This window comes from Oryzias latipes, chromosome 24 (assembly GCF_053564925.1).
Source record: "Oryzias latipes strain Hd-rR chromosome 24, Olatipes_Hd-rR_3.1".
Lineage (NCBI taxonomy): Eukaryota > Metazoa > Chordata > Actinopteri > Beloniformes > Adrianichthyidae > Oryzias > Oryzias latipes.
This window is the reverse complement of record NC_136260.1, coordinates 4,125,074-4,150,803: the sequence shown is the minus strand read 5'-3', so window position 1 is coordinate 4,150,803 and position 25,730 is coordinate 4,125,074. Positions and strand designations below refer to the sequence as shown.

Below are 25,730 nucleotides of genomic sequence, written 5' to 3'. Positions count from 1 at the left end.
AACTTAACCATCAAAAATGTTTCAAATATGGCAGAAAATGAACGAGTGACCGAGAGAACAAAGACCCATGGCATTCTACTGGGACGTTTACAACCAACGACCAAGGCAGAGGAAGAGCATTTTCATGGTTGTCCTTTGTTTTCTGTGCTGTTTGTGCATGAGGAGAGCACTCAAAGACACTTTTGCACACAGCCCTTGAGTGTCCTTTCACTCGGCCAACATGTCGCCAGCCGGTAAACATGCAACACAGTCTGGGCAAATATTGTTCGGGACTGAACTTCCTGCTCTGCTCGTGCAGTGTGACTTTGTTTGCAGACGACTTTAAAATATCATGAAGCACAAACACTCCAGGATAACATCAGGAAAACATTGATGAATGCTCAGCAGCAGCAATGGATAATCTATGGTTGAGTTGATAAATGACGGCAGCAGTCATCTGAGAAAGGTGCAGTATAGAAGACGAACAGTAGACTTTCTGCCAAATAATAAAAATGAAAAGCTTACTGCTCCAACCTCTCTGCTGCTTTGCAGAGGTCTGAATAATTAAAGGCACGTCTGCTTTGGGGGAACACCGCCTATAGGGTGAAGTCGAATGCAAAGCAGCGCTCCCTTTTCAACTTCCACATATTCCCAGCTGAGCCAGACACATCGGAACTTTACAACTTCTCCGATGCTTCCAAAATGAAATGTCTCTCTGTGAAAACGCTCACTCCGCATCCAAACACAGACGGAGCCAGAGATAAACACAAAGCCGTCTGAGGAAAGCAAGTTTAATTGACGAAAGTAAAAATAAGAGTCAAGTGTGATCCAAATATCACAACAATGACTTGAAAAACACCAAGTAGGTCAAAAGAAAATCAAACAAATGTCTTCACCAACGATTTCACACTGTTCTACCAGGATTTCAACATTTCAAGAAACCAAAGGAACAAGGTCAGAGCGAGCGTCTAAGTAATTTCACCAGATGTTCACCAGAGACAAGAAAACCACTTTCATAGCGGCAACACTGGTGCACCAGAAAAAAAAAAAGATTTATTGCAGTCAAAGTGAAGTGGCCTGACAAACAGATGCTACTCATGTGGGACAAACCTGAAATCCTGGAAAACAGTGGCCTTGACTGTGTGGAAATACCCCTGCATATTTATTAGCATGCAAATGAAAACCTTGCTTTAATTGATCAAATCTGTAAAACAAATAGTCTGTAATGAAACTACAGGTGCAGTGTGCCCCCCACAGCGCTGTGCAAACAACAGCAAAGTCAACAGATCAGAGGAAACAGCGACTGAGAGGGCTGTGAGACAAAACTACACAATTAGACTGAGCCCATTCCACACACACAGAAGCTTCACTGTGTTTAAAGCTCCTCCTTTTCAAACACAGTCTCCCTTTTTAATGTAGACTGGAGCAAAAACAAATACTATAGCACTGATTATGTCTGCATGCTCAAACAGCTGAATTTATCCCGGAGCCTTCCTTACTTTCACCTTTCCACTTCTATTCTTAAGGTCAGAAAAAAACAGACGGTCCCAAAATTATAGCACACTACTCTTGTGTGATGAAATCATCACACGCGCATGCTGTAAATGTTTCCGCAGCAGTCATCAGCCACTGTTTGTCTCATGCAGTTAATGCAGTGATTTTCTGGAAATATGAGGGAAACGTCAGAAATATGGAGCAGCCAAAGCTCAGCCCAAAAGAGAGGAGGAGCATCGTTTAGGTAGAGTCATTTGGGAGAAAGGTTTCACCAAAAATGTGCAAAAATCAATTTAAAGAGTGATCTTTAAAACAGCTTATACCCAACAGACAGCAACAGCAGAAGCTGATAGTTACATGTCAATCAAATATATTTTTGAGCCTTCAAAGATAATCTGCAGTGACTGGATTTCAGTTTTTTTAGGTTAAGTAATCATCTGACAATAAACAAAAGCTTTGCCCGCATTTGCCGCTTTGGAACCTGTTGATCCAAACAGGAAGGGGCTGTCTTCCAATTGTCAGGAACTTTTCTTTTCTTTGAAAATAAACACTTTCTTTTTCTGCACACTGTGTGGTTTCTGATAGTTAACTTAAGTTGTGCTGCCCCTTTGAGTGGTCTTCTTAAAAAAAAAAAAAAAAACAGCTTTTCTTCCTTTCAAACCAGCTCTGACCACTTACAAATGGTATGCACGCAGCCTTACAACCTCTTTGACGCACGTGTTCAGGATCTGGATGCTGGCCAGTCCAGCAGAGGGCTTCTTATAGCTACTATGTTCTCCCTCTGCAAATCCATGAAAGCTGACCCTGAGTGAAGTTTCTGAATGGGTTCATAAGGAGCAGGCGCCCAGGATTGGTTCAACACTTTTCCCGCAGTGTATGGAGACAGCTGGAAGACGTATGCTGGACCGCATGAAAATGAACTTCAGTGTGTCTCCTCAAATGAAGGAAGGTGTCAGACGGCAGCACGACTCGCAGACGTGTTGAATGGATGCAGAATCCAACAGAAGAGATTTGTCTCCATAAAGACAAAGAATGCAGGTGCTGCACATCGACAAAAATAATCAGAGGCTTCTGGACAAGACCAGTAAACGTGAACTGGCCGAGATCCGTCCTTGTCTTCCAGCCAGCATGGATGGGCCTGGCTGCGTCTGTTCCAAGGCGTTGAAACAGCCGGCTGCTCTGTCAGGCTGCCTGCACCCAAAGAGGCCGCTGTCCACAGGCTGCAGAAGAGACGGCGTGAAAGGAAAAGATGCGACGCCAGCTTCCGCGAGGAAGGACTCGTTCAAGCACGGCAGATTCGGGGGGATTTAGGGAGCTCGTCTGCCTGCAATAAAAGGTTGAAACAGGATACTTGGCGAGATTAATTACCTAGATAGGCCCCGATAATGCCATTTAAATGGGAAAGTAATTAAGGTGCACCTTCCATGAAAATTATTCATTGCTGACGGATTGGGTGACAGACAAATCAGCAGCCATTTACAGAAAAGCTACAGGTTAAGTGCTCCGAGCCGCTGCTCCGAGACCACCGCAGTTTTATTGCAGCTGTTGACTCTTACTGCTTTGGCCGGCTCTCATCAAATTACAGCCTGCATGAAAGGGGGTGGGGGGCTCTCAGGTAACGTAAACCCGGGACAAATGCTACAAAAGAGGATCCGCTTACTTAGAGAAGGACACTGGCGGCGTTGGTCAGCTGGGACTCCTCAGTATCAATCAATCCCTCTGTTTAAGGCCACCATGGAAGATTAGAGCCAAGAAGGGAACAAATCAATGGCACAATTGTTCCCCGAGTGTTACTTTCACACATGCACACAAAAAAAGCCATTAGGGCTGATCGCGTGTCCATGAAGTGGACATTTAAGACGTTGGTTTAATTTAGCAGGCGTTGTTCCCAAAATGATCATCAAGTCGTGCTGCATTTTCTGCCATCTTCCACAGGAAAATGCTGTGGGACGCCCAACAAACAGGAAGATTTGCATCTCACGGAATGCAGAGGCACTGAGGCTCTTCACATCAAAGCAGGACGCTTAGCTTCTGCTCATGTGCCACTGCGCTGCGTTTCTCCCTCACACTCAGATCCACTGAAGGGAACAGCTTCTTGTTCTCATTGAATGTTTAAGCATGAATTGTTGGGGTGGGGGGGGGCTGTTACATCCTGCTACATTCATACAACGGTGCAAAACAAATGAAGCAAGCAATGGCTGAAAAGGAAAGCCTCAGGTACCTCAGCGGCTAAACAAACACAGAAGAGGATGTCTCCAAATCTATGAATGAAAACGTATGAAAATTAAATAAGTTTAGGCAAAAACTGATACAATGTTAAGCTCAGTTTGGACATAATTCCCATCATTTATCTGAATGAGCAAACAGGAAAGTTTTCAAAACTATACAGCAAGGTCACAGCAAATGAATGAGAAGCACATGCAGGATCAGACTCCAAACATGGAACTTTATCTGTGAGGAAAAACTAAATATCATGGCTGATAACAATAACACCACACACTTTAGAATAACATATTCACAATATCAAAAAAACTCCTTTTTGGCTCCCAGTCAAATCAATCTGAGATCTTCAGAGAAGAGATGTGAAAGAATAAAGAACACTAACAAATATTTAATGTATCTGTACATTCTCTTCATTGAAAAACTGGAAACTTACACAAAGAGTTACCATGTAAACATTTCTGCTATGTTCTGGATAAACAACATTTTCTTTTAAATAAAAGGTCACTTGCAGCCGATGCATTATTTTCTTCCAACCAGAAGTCCACCACTGCAGAATTGCTAAATGGATTTCAACACATTACATTTTTATTAAGGGATTTTAGGATAAACAGGTGTGCATTTAGTTGTTCTTTTTGCTGTAATTCATGTTTCCAGTCTGCAGACTGGAGAGACAGTGTCCTTCAGACTGTCATGCATGTAAACATAGTCACCACTTACTAAGGAAGCCACAATCCTCAGTTTAAAACCAAACTGTCTGTTACACCAATAAACCAAATCATTGGGAAAGTGAATCGATGCGTCCCAACTGCTTAGAGCAAACTGATTAACATAAACTCACTTTCATCCAAGACGGACTGAAGCTGCATTTCAGTCTGGCTTCCAGTCTCAGCCATGAAGCAAACCTTTGTTTGCCATGGACTAACACCACCAGTCAACATTAAAATCAATTTGCACTTGTGTCGTTTCCACTGCAGACGGATTTGCACACAAACTTCTCAAACTCCGTCCCCTCTGGCTGAAGAAGTCCTACACGTGCCGGCAAACACAGGTCCTGCAGACTTTCCCAAACCGATTCCTTTTCCTGTTTCTGTGATCTACTTAACTCCGATTTTTCAAGCTTCCCTTGAATGGGCGTTGATTCCGTGAGCACTCACTAGCGTGCAGAAAGAACAAAAGGCCTTGTTTACAAGTGTGCTTGAGAAAAACTGAGGCAGGGAGCATCTTTGTTGGCTGGATTCACAATGGAGGACTGATTGAAGCGTCCTCTTAACATCTAACATAGAACAGAACCAGCACCAATGATTTTCAATAACCTTTAAGATAAAGCTGCAGAAATGGAGCTTATGGACTCGCAGCTTCTACTTTAAGTCATTTACGAAGGCACTAAGAGGTAATTAGGTTTCAGGAAACAATAAGCACTCTGCAGCTTGAGCTGCTCTAACCTGGGTCCACTCATTTGGATTGCTCCAATTAGGAGAAGCGTGAATTCCTCATCAGATTTTTACTCTCTCCCTACCATGAGTTTGTGTGAATGCCCGTCAGATGAAGATGTGTGGAGGAGCCAGAGACAGTTCCACTTTTTTCTTTAAGTTCTTTCAGTAAAAGGAGTCTCAAGAGCCTCGCCATGCAAAGGTTAATCAATTCTGAATGATGTCCTCAAAACGCTTTAACAATGTGCTCATTCTCTAATGAGGGGTCCCGCATGCAAGTCCTTCCAACGTTTTTATTTTTTGGAAAGCTTTTAATTACACAGCATTAGGTTGAGTTAATGGTTTTGAAATGAATCCACGAGGTCCATGTGTCATGCTTTATAACCTTGCACTGCATAACCAAACACTAACATGTTGTGTTCTGTCAATGGGGACAGTGCAGTTTTACTACAAATCCATAAACCAGCATCCAGAAGAGTTTTCTTACGCTCTGACCAAATGGGACACAGTGAGGAGGACATCAAAATGAAAGACCAGAGATGATCCTCGATGTGTTCTGACCTAATGTTGGAAAATAAGAGGCTTTTGCAGTTTGTTGAATTAAAACTTATGAATCCCATCAGAATCAACCGTCTTCTAACCCTGAACAAGCCTCATTAGAGTTCCAAATGTTAACGAAGCACCAAACTCTAAGAAACAGTAACTTTTTAATACTTGCTTACCTTCAAAATTATCAAAAAGTCTAATAGAAATTATTTTGTTCGGTCAACCTATTACTCTCTTGAGTTTTCTTGCATTTCTTAATAGCATCCACCCGTCTATTATCTTTCTTGTCTTTGGTTTGGGTCACATGACAGCAAACTTTCCTGACCCTTCAAGCCAATAGACAAAACCAGTCCTGGTTCTCCTCTGGCCTTCTTGCTAAATGTTTCAACTTCCTCAACTGCTTCTTGTCGATGTAGAGTAGTAGTAGCTCTAGAGTTCCTCCTGCATGTCTGCGTTTATCATCTCTAAGAGGAGACCACACCCCTCTGGTAAGCTCCAACTCAGCTCCTCAGCAGGAAAGCAAAAGGCCCTCAATGCTACAGGTGTTATCAATCAATCAGTTCATCTCAAACCCAATCTTTCATTCACTTGGAAACACAATCCTCAGAGATTTTCCACCTGTGGCAGTGATTCGTCTTCAATCTGGAGGTGGCATTCCACCCTTTCAGGCTGAACATTGTGCCCTCAGACTTGAGGGTGCTGGTTCTCATCCCAGCTGCTTATGCTTCCAGTGAGAGGTGAAGAAAGCCTCCATTCCATCCAGCAAAACGCATTCTCAACAACGTGCTTCAAACACAACACTGGCGTTGTTTGGTTTGCACATTTAATGTTTGTTTTTGTTTTTATTGTTGAACTCCAGCCTCCATTTTTAAGGGAATTATTGAGTTTTTAAGCTCTTTTCCATACAACCACAAAGTATATGAAAGGATTTATCTCTCAATAGAAACATTTAAAAATGTAAAACATTCAAGCTTAATAAAAATGAGCATCAAATTCATGAAAATTGCTAGTTCCCTGAAAATGATAAACAGCATATCTGACAGCATCAGGACAGGTAACGGTTTAATATTCCAGCAGGTTATCTGGTTAATTATGTGTTGTCAACATGCCACCTATAATTAGAGCTGACTCTGAGAGAGCATGTCCTAATTGTTTCACTTCTGCTCATGTTCTGCAGGTCCTCCTCCTGACATCTGAGCGTCCTTGGCTGTGCAACCAGCCCTCGTGGCCCGTTCCAACTCATTTTTCTGTCCTGGACGGAGCAGCGAAAAATACATAACCTCCTCGCCTCCAGCACAATTTTTCAGCCAGATTCATTTAGTGTGCTCATTTCCATTTACCCTTTACCACAAAACTTAAAAATAAATAAATAGCTGGCACTTGTAAAACAACCAAAGACTGAAAGGGACTTCCACAAAAAAAGCAGACAGCAATCATGATGATGACCAGCTGACTACAAAGGCGAGGGGTCGTTAACCAGACTCTGAAGTTAAGCATCTCACTAATGCTTCAACACACTCCCTGCAGCCTTCTTTTTAATCACCTAAGTCAGAGCACAGCCTTTTGGGCCAACTGTGTTTCATGGATGCTCAAGCATGAAAGAGGAATCTTGTTGTGGAGATCCATAAAAATAATGAATAAAAAAAGGCTCCGAAGTTTGTCACCACAAAACACGGCGTTTTAATTACAGCTAATTCCCCCGAGACGGAGCTGCAGACGCAGCACCACTTCTGTCTGTACTACTGGCATTCTGCATCACTGCTTAGCTAATAATGTGTGCCACTGCATTGCTCATATTCATATTAAATGAATCTGGCTAATATGCATAGCAGAAATTATGGATCGTATGACAGTATCCTCTTTTTTGTAAATAGGGAATCATTGGTTCCCATCTGGAAAGTTCTCAAGGACTTTCTGATCTGAGGCTTTTAAACATCATACCCTAAAAAATGTAAGTTGATCTTCAAAACATGATTCCAGAATAAATGAAACAATATTTTGTTTGTGTGTAAACCTTCAGAGAAATCTGGTTGTTCATATCCTAGATGATAACGTGAACACTCATGTCCAAATAAGTGTATCCCCTCTGTACACCAGAGAGTCTTTAAGTGCGTAAGCTTTGCATTTGTATCAGCATCAATCCTAATTCCAATGTTCCACTTTACCATATTATAGCACTGCACTGCTCACACACTGTCATCATTGAGGAGCTTGCTGTGAGAGTCTTTACCTGCTTGGCCTGTAGCAATGCGGACTGCTGCAAACAGCCTCTGCGTGCGGCTCAGGTCTGTTACTCCATTCACCGCCTCCACCTCAAAGGTGTAATTGGCGTGGGCGAGGAGGTCCGTGACCATCACGTATGTCTCCACTAATCCCGACTGAGCTGGTGAGTATCCCACATTGGGGCCACACGCTACACATTCCTCAGGCTCCCAGCTGCAGCGCCTGCAAATGACCCGGTAGGTGACGTCATTACGCCCACCGGTGTCAGCAGGCGGGCTCCACTCCAGAGTGACAGCGGTCTGGTTGATGTTGTAGACCAAGTTCTGTGGCGCTGAGGGAGGTCCTGTCAGAGCAAGCAGAGGACACGAGAATCAGACAACTGAGAGTGTGTGGACTGGATTTCCTCTTCTCTGAAAAGAAAATGAAAGGCACACGAGATGCTAGCTCCAGCCCTGGAGCCAAACTCTGACACTCAATGATAATAAGACTCAGAGAAAAGAAACAAACTAAAAAAAAAAGCTGCAGATCCACTGAGTTTGTGCAGCAGTGGGAAACAAGATCAGAGTTAGATCGTGTGTCAGTTTTAATGTTAAGGAGCAGAGACATTCAAGGATCAGTTGGTTTTTAGTTCGAATGTTTTAAATGTATGCCATTACTTTCCTCTTTCAGACTAAACTGGTGAATTTACCTAAAAGCAAAGAAAATGATAATGTGCACGTGATTCGTAAGAGCCCGTAGAACTCCTGTAGGACACCCACACAAAATACACTCTGATGCTACGCCGAACCACCGTGCAGGTAGGGCGCACTTATCACTTGAACAGCACAAACAGTCTGAAGGATTTAGGGGGTTTAAAAAAAGAATCTGTACAATCTGCCTCCATTACCCTTACTTACCCTTACATACTGTGCAACTGTTTGCTACGAACTGTTGCACACACCATGCCATAGAAACAATAAACACATGAACATTTTGACTCCATGGGCTGACTGAGCCGCCTACGATGGGGTTGTGTCGATGGACAATACCATCGTCCACCGCCACGCTGCGAGTCGACACCATAAGCCGTGGTTACCTGTGCAAAATATCTTCATCGGATCAATGGTCGGATGAGAATTCAACCATATACATGGGGCCCAGAAAAACTTTTTCCGATTATAACAAACGTTCACATGGGTCACACTTTCGGTCGGAATAAATCATTTGCACATGCGCAGTAGTTTGAAATACCGGAAGAGGAAATGAGTTCCGCCGACTGGCTACATACATACATAGATATGTCAGCTCGGTAATATGCAAGAGGATCTTCTAAACGTACTTTTATTAATGTTACGGCATTATGGTTCAAAGGCGTGGGGGATATTTTCTTGGTTCACTTTGGGTCCCTTAATACCAGTTGTGCATGTTCCAACGCCACAGCCTATTGTTACTGACCATGTCCTTCCCTTTCTGAACACAGTGTTCCATCTTCTGATGGCTACTTCCAGCAGGATAAGGCGCCGTGTCATTAAGCTGGAATCACCTCAGACTGGTTTCTTGAACATAACAATGAGTTCACTGGACTCAAATGGCTCCACAGTCACCAGATCTCAACACAATAAAACATTGGGATGTGGTGGAACAGGAATCAGCATCATGGATGTACAGCCGACAAATCTGCAGCAACTGTGTGATGCTGTCATGTCAATATGGACTAAACTCTCTGAGGAATCTTTCCAGAACCTTGTTGAATCTCTGCCACTAAGGATTAAGACAGTTCTGAAGTCAAAAGGTGGTCCACCCAAACTAGCAAGGTGGACCTAATAAAGTGGCTATTGAGTATACATCTTTTTATAGGGTAGAAATCCAAAAGGACTGATTGGATTTTTTTTTATATTAGATAACTATCATCCAAAAGTAGTAATTCTGTTGTTTGCACAATCATCTGAATAGTGAATCAAAAAATCGTATTATGATCAGAGAATTTTGTCTGCTAATAATTAGTGTTGTTTTTAAAGATTGTGAGGATGTTATTACTCTAAACAGATGCAGACGTTATCATTTCACACATTTCAGTGAAGGATATTCTGTTCCAGTTTTAGCAATCTGGTTTTTTTATGCTTCCATGTGTTCACCTGAAAGTGCTCATTTTTTGTTGTCTGGTATTTAGAGCTGGACAGACAATGTGTAGTTCATCGAGGCTTTTTAACCTTTCCAAGCAGCTATAAGAATGAGGCCAGAGAAAAGCTGTTAGAGCACACAGAAAGAAAAGCAGCCCAAACACTCCATGATAGAAGCCTCTTTTGTGTTTTTATTTGGATGTGTTATTAGCTCTTTCATGTATTTTTTTCATGTTACTGCAAGTAAACTTTTCAAGACATTAAATGCAATTTAAAATGCACCTTCTGTTGGAAGCAGATCTAGATGGGTCTGCCTCTTTTGTCACAATACCCCTCTGTTCTGATGCATGCACACAATGCTGGTGATTCATCCAGATGGGCTGGAGCCTATTTTTAAATGTAATTAACAGCATAAAATCTGCAGCTGGTGTGTAAATGACAGAGGCGCGGCTGCAGAGCCAGTTAAATAGATGACACAGACAATAAAAACACACCAAAACATGCAAGTGCCCCAGTTCCAGACAGCGGATGCACTGGTTTCCTTAGAGATCTAACATTGTATAAATAAAGTAATTATTTTTCCATGATGATTTGGTTTTTGTAATCTCTATTATCTATTAAATTTATGAACTCAGTTTCAACCTGAGTTCTATTTCACTGCCACATTTTGACAGGCAACAACAGCCAGCTCTACGGCCTCCGACGTTCACAGGTCCACAGACCGTTTGACTGTCAATGTTCACATTATGACAAAGAGATTAGCTCATCTCGTAAAAGGATAAATAACAAATTGCTGTTTTCATCTTTTCCCATCTCTGGCTGCTGGCTTTTACAGCACAGATGTTGACATTAATAAACTCCTCCAAATGACTTGTGCTCTTTGTTTATGAGCAATTGAAGAACCTTTCTGAGGTAAGCTTTTGAGGTTATATTCAAGGGAGGAACATTGCCATTCATTATATTTGTCACATCAACTTAGACAAAGTAATTTGTACATTTACATAATGCCCAAACTGCTTTTGCAATATTCTGCCTCATTAAAACTGCACTTGGTTGTTTTGCTCGTTTTGAACTAAGACTCAAGCATCCATATTCATGCAGACTGATAACTGAAAGAGCGACCTCTGGCAGGTGAAGTGGAGAAGAACCACCGCCAACACGACCAGCGATTCTAGCCTAACACTCATCCTGAGATACACGCTAACTCAACGCAAGCCCAGCCAGAGATGCATGAGCTGCAAGCTCCGCCCTCCCTACACCACATTCAGAGACCAGCCATTCAGACCATCATCCATTTTTTTCCGGCGCATCCACGCCAAGACAACATGGATTGGGTTTCCCAGGACTCCTGGCAAATGAACTAATAATCTATGATTAGATTGAAGTGAATATGTAAAAGTTGGATTTGAAATGAAAATGCAGAATGACACGTCCCTGCTTGCTTCGCTTTACCAAACTGAGACACAGCGCTCTGCAAATTTTCAAACAAGTGGCTGAGTCTGCACGTAGTGGATCCCACATACATGAAAGTAAGTTGGATGTTTTCTTCTTTAATAAATCAGTACTGGACAGACATGAGTCATAGAGGAAGATGAAGGCACTGAGCAATGCTGCAGACGTGCTTTTGACGGTGGCCATTCATGAGAAGATATGCAGCCTTCTGCATGTAAAATTGACACATCATGTGAGCTTTTTGTTTGAAGTTCAGCTCTCTTTCTGCTTCCTCCACCCGTGGCGCCTCTTTGAATCTCAGACTGTACTGCGTCTGGACTCCGGAATAGGAAACCCCTCCAGCCCAAACTCCACCTGCAGCACAGATTTATAGCCCATCCCAAGGAATCCACCGTCTCCTCATCCTACCGGCTCAAGGGCTTCTCCCTCTGCTGTTCCCCGCCCCTGACTCCCCCACTCTGTCTAATCTTTTGGTGTTCGCTCCCTCACCCTCCTCCCAGCCAAGTTTCATTTCACGGATTAGCCTATCAGAGCCTGCACAGTCTGAAATGTTTCAATCACTCGGAAGCTTACTTCCAGCTCTTCCACCTTAACCAAAGGAAAGGCGGAGAGGGGCACAGGTTGTGTGTTTTTATGTACTCAAAGAATCTGTGCATGCAAAAGTAGCATGGTGACATGATACAGGCTCCAAACAGAAACCTGGATTTTTTAGACTTTAATGCTGTGATGAAACGGCTAGGAGTTAGACTAATAATCACGAAAAATGCCCACTATGGGAAACATTACAGCACATCATCTTTAGGTCATGTTTCAAAGCCAGTCTCCACTCTGCACAGTTGTGAGACTTGAGTAAATCCAGCCTTACGGAAGGAAGAATCTGCTGCTTATCAGCCTTGAGAGGTTCTTTAGGCTAACTTAACCCTCGGCTGCCTATTAGCTGACAGGCTTCTAATTGGGGACCGGTGGGAAGAGGGGCAGCAGGGGTGAGTGGTATTCAAATCACCCATGAGGTAATCCTTACTCTACAAATGTGAGTTGTGACCCCGTGACCTCAGCTCTAATGATGTGGCGGCAGCAGAACCTAAAAGGGAAGACGAGCAGGAAGGGAAAGGAGCTCAGAGACGAGGCGCCTCCGGCTGCTGTTACCGCAAGAGCTGTAGCATCAATGCTACCTCAATACCACACCGGATTTAATATTGGATTTGCTAATCGTACACAATGCATGCTGCAAACTGGAATCCACTTAAGCCTCAGTCTTTGGAGAATGTATATTGGCATATGGAGTGGAATTAACAAATAAAAATGCCAAGCTTAGTTTGGACCGTAACTAGAGACAATACACATATTTGCTGAGCGTTTGAAAGCTCAAAGAGAAGCTTAAATGACTGCAAAAACTGCCAGAACAGCTGAAATTGTTGATGTCAAGAGAAATCTAATTGTTTTTTTGAGGCTTCATGAGCTCCTAATGACCAATTGTGTCTATAAAACAATCACTATGCACAGGCCACAGCTTACAAGTCTGAAAAAAAATGCCAGAGTAGCAAATACCAAATTCCAAATATGATGACAAGGAATGTCATAAAAAAGCCAAACATCAGGAAGTTTAAAGTCCCACTCCAACCATTTTTCGATCCATTTTCAGAGCTTCCTCATTAGTCTTTTAATTATAATTATTACTAGGGCTGGGTATCACCAATAATTTCCAGAATCGATTTGATTGGATTCACCAGAGGCTGGATCAATTTGTTTTTAGTTTTGAATTTACATGATTTAGACATTTAGACATATTTGTTGAGAAATACATTACAAATATTTAGGTTTTTAAGATATTCATATGGATCTGATACAGTTCACATACTGTAAAATGTATTAGTGAAATAATAAACCAATGAGTTCCTTAACACCATACAGTGTTAGATGTTTCCTCAAACGGAGAAGCTCCAGCAAAAATGTGCAGATCATTAACGTTGTAAAGGCCCTTTAATATCTACCTTAAAGTAAAGGGAAAATGATTACGAGCTAAGTTGAACAGAAAAACGAACACAAAAAAAAGGTAATTTGTATTAAAACTGAATTCTTTGAAAAACAAAGCTTCTGAGGGCGGAGGACATCCAGACACATGGTGCCATTTGTGATTAATTTCAGAGCCAACTGGCTTTATTTGCATGGCCTCATCTGATTACAGCATGGACACACACACTAGCTATGATTTACATTGAATTTACATGTACACTACCAAAACAAGGACAGTGGCAACAGGAATTCCACTGCATTATCAAATCTGCATTGCATTCCATGCAAATCTGCACATCTCCAAAGCAAATAACTGCCCAATCACAACCACGGGATAAGCCTCTCCAAAGACATTTGATCACCTTCAGATCCCATTTCCACAATTTGTTTTATCATTCTCTCGCATAAAATCCATTCTTCCATCCCCCTAAAATAATTCTGTGACCTAAAGATTTCAGAATGGAAAAATTCTAAAACCAGAACACAAACCCACAACTCAGTGACATACATCAAACCAAAACAGAGAAAATCTATCATTAAACTATGAGACAGTTTTCTTTTATAGTTAATGTATTTTAATGAAACATAATACAACGTTTAGCTGTCAAAAAAAAAAAAAAAAAAAAAACTACATATTTTCTGTAGAAGAGAAAGATTTTCAGATTGGACAGGATGGCACTAAAACTGACTGGATGGAACTGAAGTTGAACTAAGTCTTTTACTAAACTTACCTGATTTCCATTGATTTGACCCAAAAAGAATATTCTAAAGATTCAAGATGAAACAGAAATTACTCAAACACTTGACCTATACAGTAGTAGTTCTTGTGTGGCCCTAACCAACCCAATAACAGCATTTCTGACCCAGTCCTTTTTTTTGTCTTTGGATGTTGTTGCACTGATTAACTTAAAAGAAAAAAAATCTTTACATTTAGCCAGTAAAATTGTCAGATAGCCTCATTTGACACCTAAAATGACAACCATGGTTAGACCCAGCCCGTGACCTTTGTGCCACATCTGTCCCATAAAGCATTTGCCAGGGTCGTAACCGAGTCACTGGTTCCAAAGTTAGCCCACGAGGCCCAAATATGTCCGCTATCTTGGAAGCCAGATCGAGCCTCAGATGGGCGTCAACTTGTTGAGGCTGCACATTTTTTTGGGGGTGCGGCAAAGGGGGGTGGGTGGCGCAGATGACTGCTCACAAATACCCTTTCAGCCCGTGGCTCGCCCCAGCGCCGCTCCCAGCTGTCGCATGATTGATGCCCCACTCCCCAGCCTGTCAACAGCTCCAGCCTGCGCCTTTCCTCTGAGGAAAATACCTCCTAATGGCGGTCCACCAATTCTCCTCTTCTCACTGTTTATTTGCATAAGAAAGGCAAACACTGAACAAACAAAAGCATCTATTCCCGCCGCCCCCTCTCAACACATGCCACTTGGGAAACCATGTATTTGGGGCTTTATTTTATTTTATGTGTTTTGGAACGTCCTCCCTCATCTTTATTCAGGATGGATTTGCCTTTTCATGTGTCCATGTTACATCTTCATCTCGTTTTCTCTGGATGTAATCCTGGTAAGACACATCCTTAATCTGTGTGTGCCACAGATCCCTCGCACGGATTTCCCAGGCCCTTGGATTTGGTAGCTCTACACCGCTCTGCTTCAAAAGAAATGTGTCAATCAAGTTCCTTCAGGCAGCGCAAATTCATTCGGTGTTCCTACTTTTGCTGAATAAGCCACGACAAAAGGAAATCACGGTGACTATTGATCACGCTGACTTAATTTACTCGAGAACTGGGAAAACACTGCAAAAAGCTGTGCTGGGTGACTGATGAGCATAGCGACATTGAAAATACATATTTACATATAATGGTGTGGGGTCATTAAGTGTAGCCCAAACTTAATGAAAATGAATAATGGAAAGTATGCATTAGGCAACTTCAGTAATTACTGCACAACTTGGCCAAGGTGATTACCCATGGGGGAACAGCCAGAGGACACAGCGAGAAGAGAAACTTTCTCCTGCTCTAAGCGCCGTGTGCGAGCGCCGCCCTTGATTGGTGGGGGTTGCTGGAGTGAAGCGTTAACATCCGATTAGGATGGTTAAAGAAGTGAGTAATGGAGCTGTCTTTTCGAGCAAGATCTTGATGGTTGCCACTGCGCTATATCGAGATTGGTAGCTTGTTGTCAGAGGCTGGCCTCACGTTTGCTCAGCTTGAGTTATGCCCTCCTCTCTGGCAGACACTGATAGGAACTTATGGGGATTTAAGTAAAGCAGGAAAAATAAAGGCTGAGGAGCTGCCTAAACATGCTCAAACTGAGGTCACTGAAGGGTGTGGCCCACAGTATTTCATTAGTGCTATGCATATGGTGAATCACTTTAGTCCAAGACGTGTTAAATGATTGCTTAAAGGGAACATCTGGGCAGCAGTGAGTCAGTCACACAACATTACTCTTAAGGAAGATGTCAAACTTTTTCCTTTACTGTCTCGGCAGAGATTCTGTTCAGCATATTCTATGTAGGAAGGACAAATTATCCACAAAAAGACGTGATTTGTAAGGAAACGTTTGCAAGAATGTTTGGTCCTTAGCTCAGTTAGCAAATGCAAAGCTGAGTGAAAAGAAATATTTACTTTGCAATGAAACAGAGTATTAAAGTGAAACGCAAATAGTAAAGCTCTTGTCTTCTTTCCTAATATTCCTGCTGAGATACAGATGTTAATGCAACCAGAAGGCCTTTAGATGGCGTGTAACAATGCTGGAAGCACTGCTTTAACTCCAGGCAAGTTTAGCTGTTTCTTTTTTTTTTGGATTTTGGAAACATTGTGCCAAGAAATGATTGAACATGAAATATCATCAGCATAATGTCATGACTGCATGACTGCGGGAACCTGCAAGTAGAAGCAACGCAATCAGAACCCGCATGAAAAAAAGCCCTACAGCCAGAAGATCTCAAATGCCAGATGGCAAACTTTGCTAAGCAATATCTTAACCTTAAAATACCCACAAAATAAAGGAAAAGGAACAGAAATAGAGGTAACAATAATGAAGTAATAACTGCAAACCCTTGAGCTGATGCCAACATCCAAACAGAGACCAGCACAGCCTTCAGCAGCTGCTGCAGGTCCTGTATCAATTGGCCCTACACTGTTGGTAGTTGACATATTTGTATGAACATTTTTAGAAAACTGTGACTGAAATTCAGACAACTCTTCCAAGTCGGTACTTGGACAGGTGAGAAACAGAAATTGAAAATAAAAAGAAGCCACGTTCACATTTAATCATGGAGATTTTAAATCCCTGTTAAAGAAAAATAAACTGTTTTAGGGTTATTTTAAATGATGTGGATCAGTGTATAGCTATCTACAGTTGGAAATGGACATTTTTATCTACTAAATTTTCTGTAAAGAACTGTTGAAGATATTGAGGTTCAGTACAAACCTTAAGAAGAGCACCGTATGACAACAAGACAATTATACTCCTTTATACTCTTACCTACTAGTATAGAATGTATACACTACATCAATCACATGTCTTTCACATAAATGTCATGAATATACTGAGGTGATGCGACAGCTGTGAAAACTGATTCTTGGATTACTTGGGGGAGAACCAAAGTAAACTAACGGAAGTAAATGATGTAAGTAAAACAACTGCAAGAAGCTAATAAACAGTCTTTGGTATAATTAAAGGTGCAAAAATAATTAAAGAGTTTAAAAACTTGTAACAGAATGAACAAGGCGTAGTGAAGAAGCAAAGACACTGATTACTGAATAAGAAAAAAAAACATTTGTGGTTCTAAGCAATGTTCTTTTTTGTGCTTTTACCCCAACTTGGTCAGGCAATATCATCACCTAGTAAGCAATGTTTGAAATGATGGGATTTTCCAGGGACTTGAGCTTTCTTCAGTCTTAAGTTGGCTTTTTTCAACATGTGAATTTTATTCAGAAAATAAGTGAATCATGAAATGACAAAACATAAAAAAGAAACCCAAAAACATTGTAATGTGGAATTTAAAGGCTCCAGCTCAAGCTCTGACTGGTGACGCTTTCTCTTTGGTTTGCTGATGTGGTGCAAAGACAAGCTAGAACGCCTCAAAATCGAACAATTTTCCTTGCGTAACATTTCCTGCAGTCGCAAGCACATCAGGAATTCTGACTTGGCCTACTTTGTGAGAAGAAGAAGCACAAGTCATGACTGCACACTTCCTGCATATGCATGCATGCACTATCAGCATTTTGAAAAAAATGAAATATTTTAAAGAAGTCCTTGAGAGACACAACTGGGTTTGACAAAAAAAACAGGGTCCTGCGATGCATCAGGAGGAGAGAGAAGCTGCACACATTTGGCTTTAGGGCTCCTGTTTGCCTGCAGAGATAAAGCAGGTGAACAGTAGCTGACAACTAAGTAACAATAAATAAACCAGCAGCCTTTTGAAATAAACATGTTTAAGAAAGGTCTTTGGAAGCAAACAAGCCCAAGCCATGCAGACCAAACCCCCCATCCTGTGTAAATAAGCCATCAATGGCTGTCACTGGCCTGTTCCACAGGCCGGGACAAAGCTAGGCTGCTGCGTAGGCTGCCACTGCTGACTCAAATTGCAATCTTTCAGACGGGAAATGGCAAATTGCTCTTCTCATCATTAGCAACCAGCAAAAACAGAAAACAGACACCCGAGCCTGCAAGCCTAATTATGATGACACACCGGGAAGCAGAGGAACGCTCAGGAGCACATCTGGGCCTCCATGAGGCCACTGCCGGATGACTAAACCGGTCTGGAGTGGCTTGTTTTTTCCCCTCACATGTTTACCCGGCAGCATGGCAGACTTACTTGTGCACGCCACAGACGGAGGATCAGAAAGCGCGCGGTAGTAGCCGTCCTCGCAATCGCAGCGCCAGGAACCTTCCCGGTCGTTGAAGCTGTGTGCTGGGCAGCGAGAGCACTGCAGGTCCTGGGAGGAAGACTTGTAGAAACCACGACCACAAGCTGTGGGGAAAAGGAAAACAAAATAAGTAAAAAATACTTCTGTCAGGCATCTGGTTTGCTATTTTCACCAGCATTTAGTTTCAATAGCAATTAAAAAACACTTAAGAGTTCTGATTAACCTGCAAATGTTTCGCTTGAGAAAAAAGCATCAAGACTAATACTCCCGAGCCTGAGGTGATCGCTTTCATTTGCTTTTGTTACTGCTTCAATCAACAGTAACAGGAATAGAAGATAATGATGGAAAACATTGACAAGAACAAAAATAGGTGCTTATAAAGAACAATAGCAGCTGCAGATGAATTTAATTTGGACTGACCTAACTTCTGATCACTGCCACCCTGTTAGGAAATCCATCAGCATGTTCAATGTTAAAACAAAACGCCATCATCAAAACTGCCTTCGAAAAAATGACTCCAAACGTGTGATAAGACTTTTCTCAAATCACCTTTAAGAATGTGTTCCTGGTAACCAAAGCTGGATTAAAACATGAGGAACAATTAGGTAGTAAAGCCCCTTGACTTAACTAAGTGCAATTTACAGGACAAGGAGCTATTGTAGTTGTAGAGGCTAAAATACAAATTAAGAAAAAATAAAACACTTATAACTACTGATTTTGTCAGCTTGTGTCATCCAGACAAGACTGAATATAGAGTGTTTTACAGATTTATTTACATCAGCAGAGACACAACAAGGAATATTTTATCCTGTGTGCTATCCTATGGGGTCCAGATGACCCGATCCTTCTATTGACGTGTTCTTCCTACCATGACAAAGGTGGATAAAGGTGGAAAGATTTCATGTACGGTAATCCATGGACACCAGTGAAGATCACAAATCATTGAAGAAAAAAGGTTCTAGTGGGTCTAGATGACCCAACTCCCAATGTTAAAGTGCCTAACAAGGGTTACACAAATTTGATTGTAGTAATTGGGGTATTTAAGGTAAAATACTATACCCCTGAAGTGCGAATCACACCAACAAATCACTCAAAGCAAATCATGTTAAAGATAAAAATGACCATTAAAAAGCTAAACAAAAGATTGCAGCAACCAAACAAGCTAATTGACGGACAGGTGGACTCTGGAACCGTCCAACTGATGTGCTGTGAGTAGACCTCTAGACTCCTCAACCACAAGAGAAGAACCAAATCAGACAAAAAGGAATGCTTAAAGTTTCTGGCAAATGCTAAATAGGTGAAGTTGATGTGGAACCTTTGAGAAATGTTGCCACTTCTTATGTGTAAACCATTTATTGGATCATTTTTAGGACGTTTTTGTCCAGATGCGGTCAAACTTGCTTATGCCATTCTGGTCTTCATGAACAAACGGTCAACATTTCTGTGCACTGGAATTTAAAAATATATACAATAGCTATTAATCCTGACTTTAATTGACTGAAGTAATGATACTATTTGCTTTTAAAATGTACTTGATCTGTTTTTAAATGGTACGAAATTGAAAAAAACATTTTCAATTCCCAAACTTTGTGTTCACTCTGGATCTTTTTCACTGATGACCTCAGGAGGATTTCCCAGTCAGTAAATGTCTCTAGGAAATTCACCTCCTTTCGCAAACGAGGTCTGAAGGCGTTACACCTGAGTTCCCACCACAAAGACGACAAGACAGAACAAACCACCGTGCTCTCATCCTGCACCCGCCGCTGTTTGACTGCAACAGCACCAGGAATGTCATACGACTGCAACGCCACCAGAAAGAAAAGACTACAACCTGGGAGGAAAATAACAAGACTGTTTTTAATCTGATGACATTTTTAGAAGATCTGAGAGAAAACTGCCCAAGCACAGATAAGCTTCACATAAAGAAGATGGATCAGTGAGTGTTTCACCTTCAGCCACGTGCATAAAAAAGCTCCAGGCTGCTGATCTGATTAATCACAAAAGATGTATCTGCGCCTGCATGCAGCGATAGCAGTTCAGGACTTCTGCTCTTGAACTGCACTCACTTGTTGCCTATTTTTGATAGGACTGATTCACAATGCATGTCTCAGTTAATGGACAAATGTCAATCACCCGCATAATTTCTCAAACAAGAATTCTGCACTGCCTCTTGAGCAATGGCAATAATATCTGTTGATTTCCCCCCCTGGCTCTTTTTTTTCCCCTTTTATTTCCTTAAGTTCCACCTCTTTTTGATGGATCCCAAACAGAAGAATCAGAGCTTTTGTGGTGGAGGTTTGAGTATCTCCGTTTCAGTGACATGAAAGTCCTGTCATTCTCCATTTATCGTAGTGCCCCAGCCTCGTGAAACAAGACCTTTTCCTTCCAGGAGGAGAAACCTGGTTGTTTTATCTTTAATCTTTACCTTTATGAGGCCATAATTGAAAACAGACCCACAAGGAGTCTGTAAGCCTCATTGCTGACGGTGCAAAATGTCTTCGCAAAGTTATTGAGAGCTTCCTCGACATATGTAGCTGCTTTGTGCTGCATTTACAGCTCTGATGAGCAATAACATTAAGCAAACTAAGTCATCGCTAAAAAATTGGGGTATTTGATAAGTAAAAAATGCAAAGCCAAAATTAACCACAGAAGAAAAAAGTTTCTGTGAACTGACTGGATCCTACCCTGGGCCCTGTATCATCTGCTCTTCCTCACTACTCCACCATTACCAAAAAGTCTTTTTTTTTCTTGATATGATCATCTCTGTTATGTGCCGTGGACTGGTACTTTCCCTTTTTTGTATCTGGAAATTCTAAATCTTCACTGTTTAGTTAGTGTCAGTCTGTGGCCCACAAAGTTTCTGTGTATTCACACCAAGGTGGGTCTAATTATGATCTAATTTTTAAATCAGAGAGACATCCGAGTTCTGATGAGCTTCCAAACCTTCCAAAAATGTAACCATCTGAGAAACAAACTCTGCTGTGGATCATAAAAGGCCCTAAAGATTAGGTATTTGTGAATGTGCCTTACACGAGTCAATGTTTGTATAATGGCAGCATGGCTATGAAACTAATTTCAGTGACGTTTTTTCAAATCAAACTATGATCCAAAACAAATCGGATCTCTTCAATTCCATTTGCATTTGGTAAATCAGAAGTGGATCTCTCTTTTCCCCACTTTGTGTAGCTGATACATTAACAAATAATGGTTTTAAGGAGCCTATTACAACACAGGTGATCACAGTCACACCAAGAGGGTTCTCCCCTCACACAGTACTGGCCTTCTCCTGCTTTCAAACCTATCTAATCTGTTTTAGGTGGTCTTTGTTGCCTGCTACCACTTTGCAACCTGTCTGACTGCCTGTGCCTGTTGTTCCACTGAGCTTTACCGTTAACCTGTTCCCCCTACACCAAGAAAGAAAGAAATATCTGATGTCTGTTTTTTGGAAGTCACGCTTGTCCCTTTCCTCAAGCTCTCAAGCCAGTTTCCACCATGCTTTTTTTCACTCAAGGTGTGTTTACCAGGTTGCCCAGCTGGGTTTGGCACCCGGAAATGTTTACAGAGCCAACAAGGCGGCAAATGAAGTCTCAAAAATGGAACATCTGTATGACACGGGCGGTAAAGTGTTTGTGGGGCTCTCACCACCACTGGCAGCGCGTTGAGTGACAAGTAAAAACAGAGCCGGCCCGGCCCAGCATTCCAGTCCCAGCAGCAGCACCCTGATGCGCTGATGGCGACTCGTCTTTTCTTGGCACCAGATGCTGAAGAGAGGCTCTCACATGAGATGATGGTGAGTGAGAGCTCCTTTGTCATCTTTCCCTGCAGCTACACAGGCAATTACAACAAATATGTTCACCCAGAAGCTCTCTGAACTGACAAGATGACTGACACCTTAGCGACAAACTTTGACACAAGAGCACGTAAAAACAAAAAGCAAACTCTGCTGCTCACAATGACTTTGGCAATCCAGTCTGTTCCACTGGCAAAGTGTTTCAGGGACTCTGTTTTGAGGAGATCGATTTTTTTCAGTTAGCTTTTCTTGCAGAGATAAATGTTGACTGCAGGCTTGCTTGTTAACAAGAGACCTGGACCAAACACAACAGCAAGCCTATTTATGACACAGAGAGACCTTAGAAGTTTAACTGAGAGCCTTCCATTCTAGCCACCTCAAAGGCCACATCTGTAATGGCTGCTTAGTGGTCATTTGGAGACATCAGCAATTTAACAGACAGAAGACAAGAAGGCTGAGAAAGTAGAGGTCCAGTGATAATCACGCACTCTTGTGACCATAATGCCTCAATGGAAACCCAAGAGAAAAACGAAAAGCCCTTATCTCATGCAGGCACTCAAACACAAACAAAAGATTTCTACATTTCTGCTACAACTCTGTTTATTTTCTTTTTGTCTGAGCTCAGTGTCTTAGCAATTTTGGGAGCAAAATCTAGTTTAGTCTGTTTTTTTTTAGGATTTAGCTCTGCATTGATTACAGCCAAACAGTTCCAATCCTTAAGCACAGCTAAAAATCCAACAAGATTTCTCATAAATGCTCTTCAGATCTCAGTTTTAGAGCAATGACTCTTAAGGTCATAAAGTAGAATTGATTGTAGAGTCATAGAAAAGTAGCCTGTAAAATATGAAATTGTTTTTCTTGATCAAAAATAATATTTTGGGGTTTTTTTTGTTTTGCTTTTTAGGGCTGGTCGATATGGCAAAAAAAAAAAATAATCTCAAATTTTCTCTCACTGAATTAGATTTCTGATTTTAATCTTTTTTTATTTTTTTTACAAAGTGCAACTAAAAACAAGCTGTAAAAACAATGCAGAGGGTGTTTTGTGGGATGCTGCTTGCTTGAGCCTCTCAAAGACAGCAGCACGTTTCACACTGAGGGTCTTTGTTTCAGATGTTGAAAGAAAATCAGTCGTACTCCCACTTTTGGTAACAACAGCCTTAAAGTAGATTTTGCAGTGTGCTTTGTTCCTCCAAGCCTGAAGTGACAAAACCGAATCAGTTCCATAGAACTGAAGAAACCGTTCCTGGTTTTGGAAACAAGCTCTTCTTTGCAAGTTATCATTTTAACTTAAATTTATCGATAAAATGAATTTATTGCCCCGCCCTACTTTGATTTAAAAAAGATTTCCAAGACACTAACTGAGATAGATACATCACCTGTGACCTGCAGTGCTTAGAGACCTTCTTGATGTATCTCTTCTTAAATTGGGATCCATTAAAAAGCAGGCTATTCCTGGGTAAGATGACACCCTCTTTGGCATTTGAATATCATATTAATCTCCAGTGAATAACAGCGGACAATCTTAAAAAAAAAGATTTTAGAATCATTCATTTTTTTCATTTTTTTTTCTTAACCGTTTTATCCCTTTCGGGGTCACGGGGCTGCCGGAGCCTATCCCGGCCACTTGTAGGCGAAGGCAGGGGGGACACCCTGAACAAGTCGCCAGTTTGTTGCAGGGTAGAATGTCCTCACTCACACACCCATTCACTCCCGCACTCACACCTATGGTCAATTTAGAGTTGCCAATTAACCTATGAAGCATGTTTTTGGATGGTGGGAGGAAGCCGGAGACCCCGGAGAAAACCCACGCATACACGGGGAGAACATGCAAACTCCACACAGAAAGGTCCCCCACTGATGTTCTGTTTTTCACGTCCCCCAGCCAGGACTTGAACTGGGGGCCTTCTTGCTGTGAGGCAAGAGCGCTAACCACTGCGCCACCGTGCAGCCCGATTTTAGAATCATAAAAAAAAATTACAAAAAGAATAGAAGGCAAAGACTAAGTAAGAATGAGCTGAAGTCTGATTAAGGTCAGCATAAAATAAACCAATAAATAGAAGTAGTATAGTGTTGCATTTTAATGAACCCAAAGAGCCAACATTACCAATCAGCTGAGTAACAGCAGAAACATTCAAAGGAGGCACCCTTCCTAATTTTTCCAGCTACTTCCATCAAGCAGGAGGAAGCTAGTAAGATTTTATGAAGTTTACGCTCGCTTATGAGGTTTCAAAATACCAATATGTGTAATAACATCATAATAGAAGACAAAAAAAGAAAAATATTTTGTCAGGGTCGTATTAGAACACAGAACCTAATTTTAACATGCTTACATATGTGCTCCACATGGCTCATGTTGGTCTAAAAAACTTAATTAGTCAAGTAGATGTGAAGAGCAGAATATGATCTAGAGATTAAAAATAAAAAAGATGTGGATACCAAAAACCCAGATCATGTACTGGCGCCAGCACCAAAAAAAAAAAAAAAAAAAAACTCAAACGACACCCTGGCCCTTTGAGGAACTGAAAACTAACCCCCCTTATTTGCTTACAAGCCACAAATCCAATCAAGCTTTAAATCCTGATTGCTGCTGAGCACAGAGGGACCCAAATGGTCCAAGCAGGACATCTAGGATATTGAATTTCCCCTCATCTGTCTTAATATTGCTGTTTATGAGGATAGAAGGAGCCTAAGTACGGGAATGTGGGAGATTCTCTTTGTTTTCTGCAGACTGCCAAGCCAAGTGAGAATGTCTGGAGTGGTTCTCTCCGTCTCCGCGGTCCTCACATGATGAGTCCTGTCAAGGCCGGGCCTCCTCACCCCTCTCCTCCGGCTGCCCTCCCGTCCGGCCTGATTATGTGTTAAATCCGCCCGAGTGTCGGGATGGATGGGGAAGGAATGTGTGCTGAAGGGAGCCGAGCGGGGCTGCAGAGACCCGGGGAGAGCAGGCTGGAGATAGCACCCCATTAGTGTGATAAAAGAGGAGGAGGGAGGAGGGCGGCCGACAAGACCAACATGCAGGCCCAATGCTGATGAATACCAGGTGGAACAGTTCGAATGTGATAAAGAAAACTATTTATTCTCTTGTTTTTTTTGAAAAGCTCATTGCCTTCAATAAAGTGCTCACTAGATAAGTCTTCAGACAGTGTGGATCCCATCATTAACTTTTTAAATCTGCATTTCCCTTTCTCTTCTTGGGATTTTGACATTCTACATCTGCGTTTTTGCTGTTTTAAGACTTCTGAAATCAATACGTTACCTGATTTTTCAAACATGTGCTGTCAGCTGATCAGTTTCAGCAGATGAAGGGCGTGGGATGCAGACAAAATGCTGGCTGCCGATACACAAGGCAGCTTTATTGCAGATGTTTCTCATTTATCAAGGGGAAACTAAAGTTTTTAGAAAGCAAGGCTGAACATTGGCGATAAGAAGACTACTCTAAAACTTCGAGGGCTTATTGTGCCTGAGCTAATTTTGGGAAAATGCTCAAAAGGGATAGTAGCTTTTAAGTGGGTCTTCCTTGATAACCATCTGATTCTAAAAGGGTCTCTTATCAAAATGTGGATTCAAAAGTGCTTAGTGAATTAGCTAAATTGGTCAAGAAC

General features: G+C 41.7%; 1 protein-coding gene across 4 annotated transcripts in view; it reads right to left on the bottom strand.

The window, feature by feature from the left end:
- Positions 1-25,730, bottom strand: part of epha7 (eph receptor A7) — a 99,237-nt gene that overhangs the window by 54,910 nt on the left and 18,597 nt on the right. For all 4 annotated transcript variants that reach the window (XM_023952731.2, XM_023952729.2, XM_023952730.2 and 1 more), the window contains exons 4-5: positions 18,287-18,442; positions 7,903-8,238 (exon numbers count right to left, since the gene is read on the bottom strand). In XM_023952731.2, the coding sequence (XP_023808499.1) occupies positions 7,903-8,238; positions 18,287-18,442 (492 nt within the window). The remainder of the gene's footprint in view (positions 1-7,902; positions 8,239-18,286; positions 18,443-25,730) is intronic.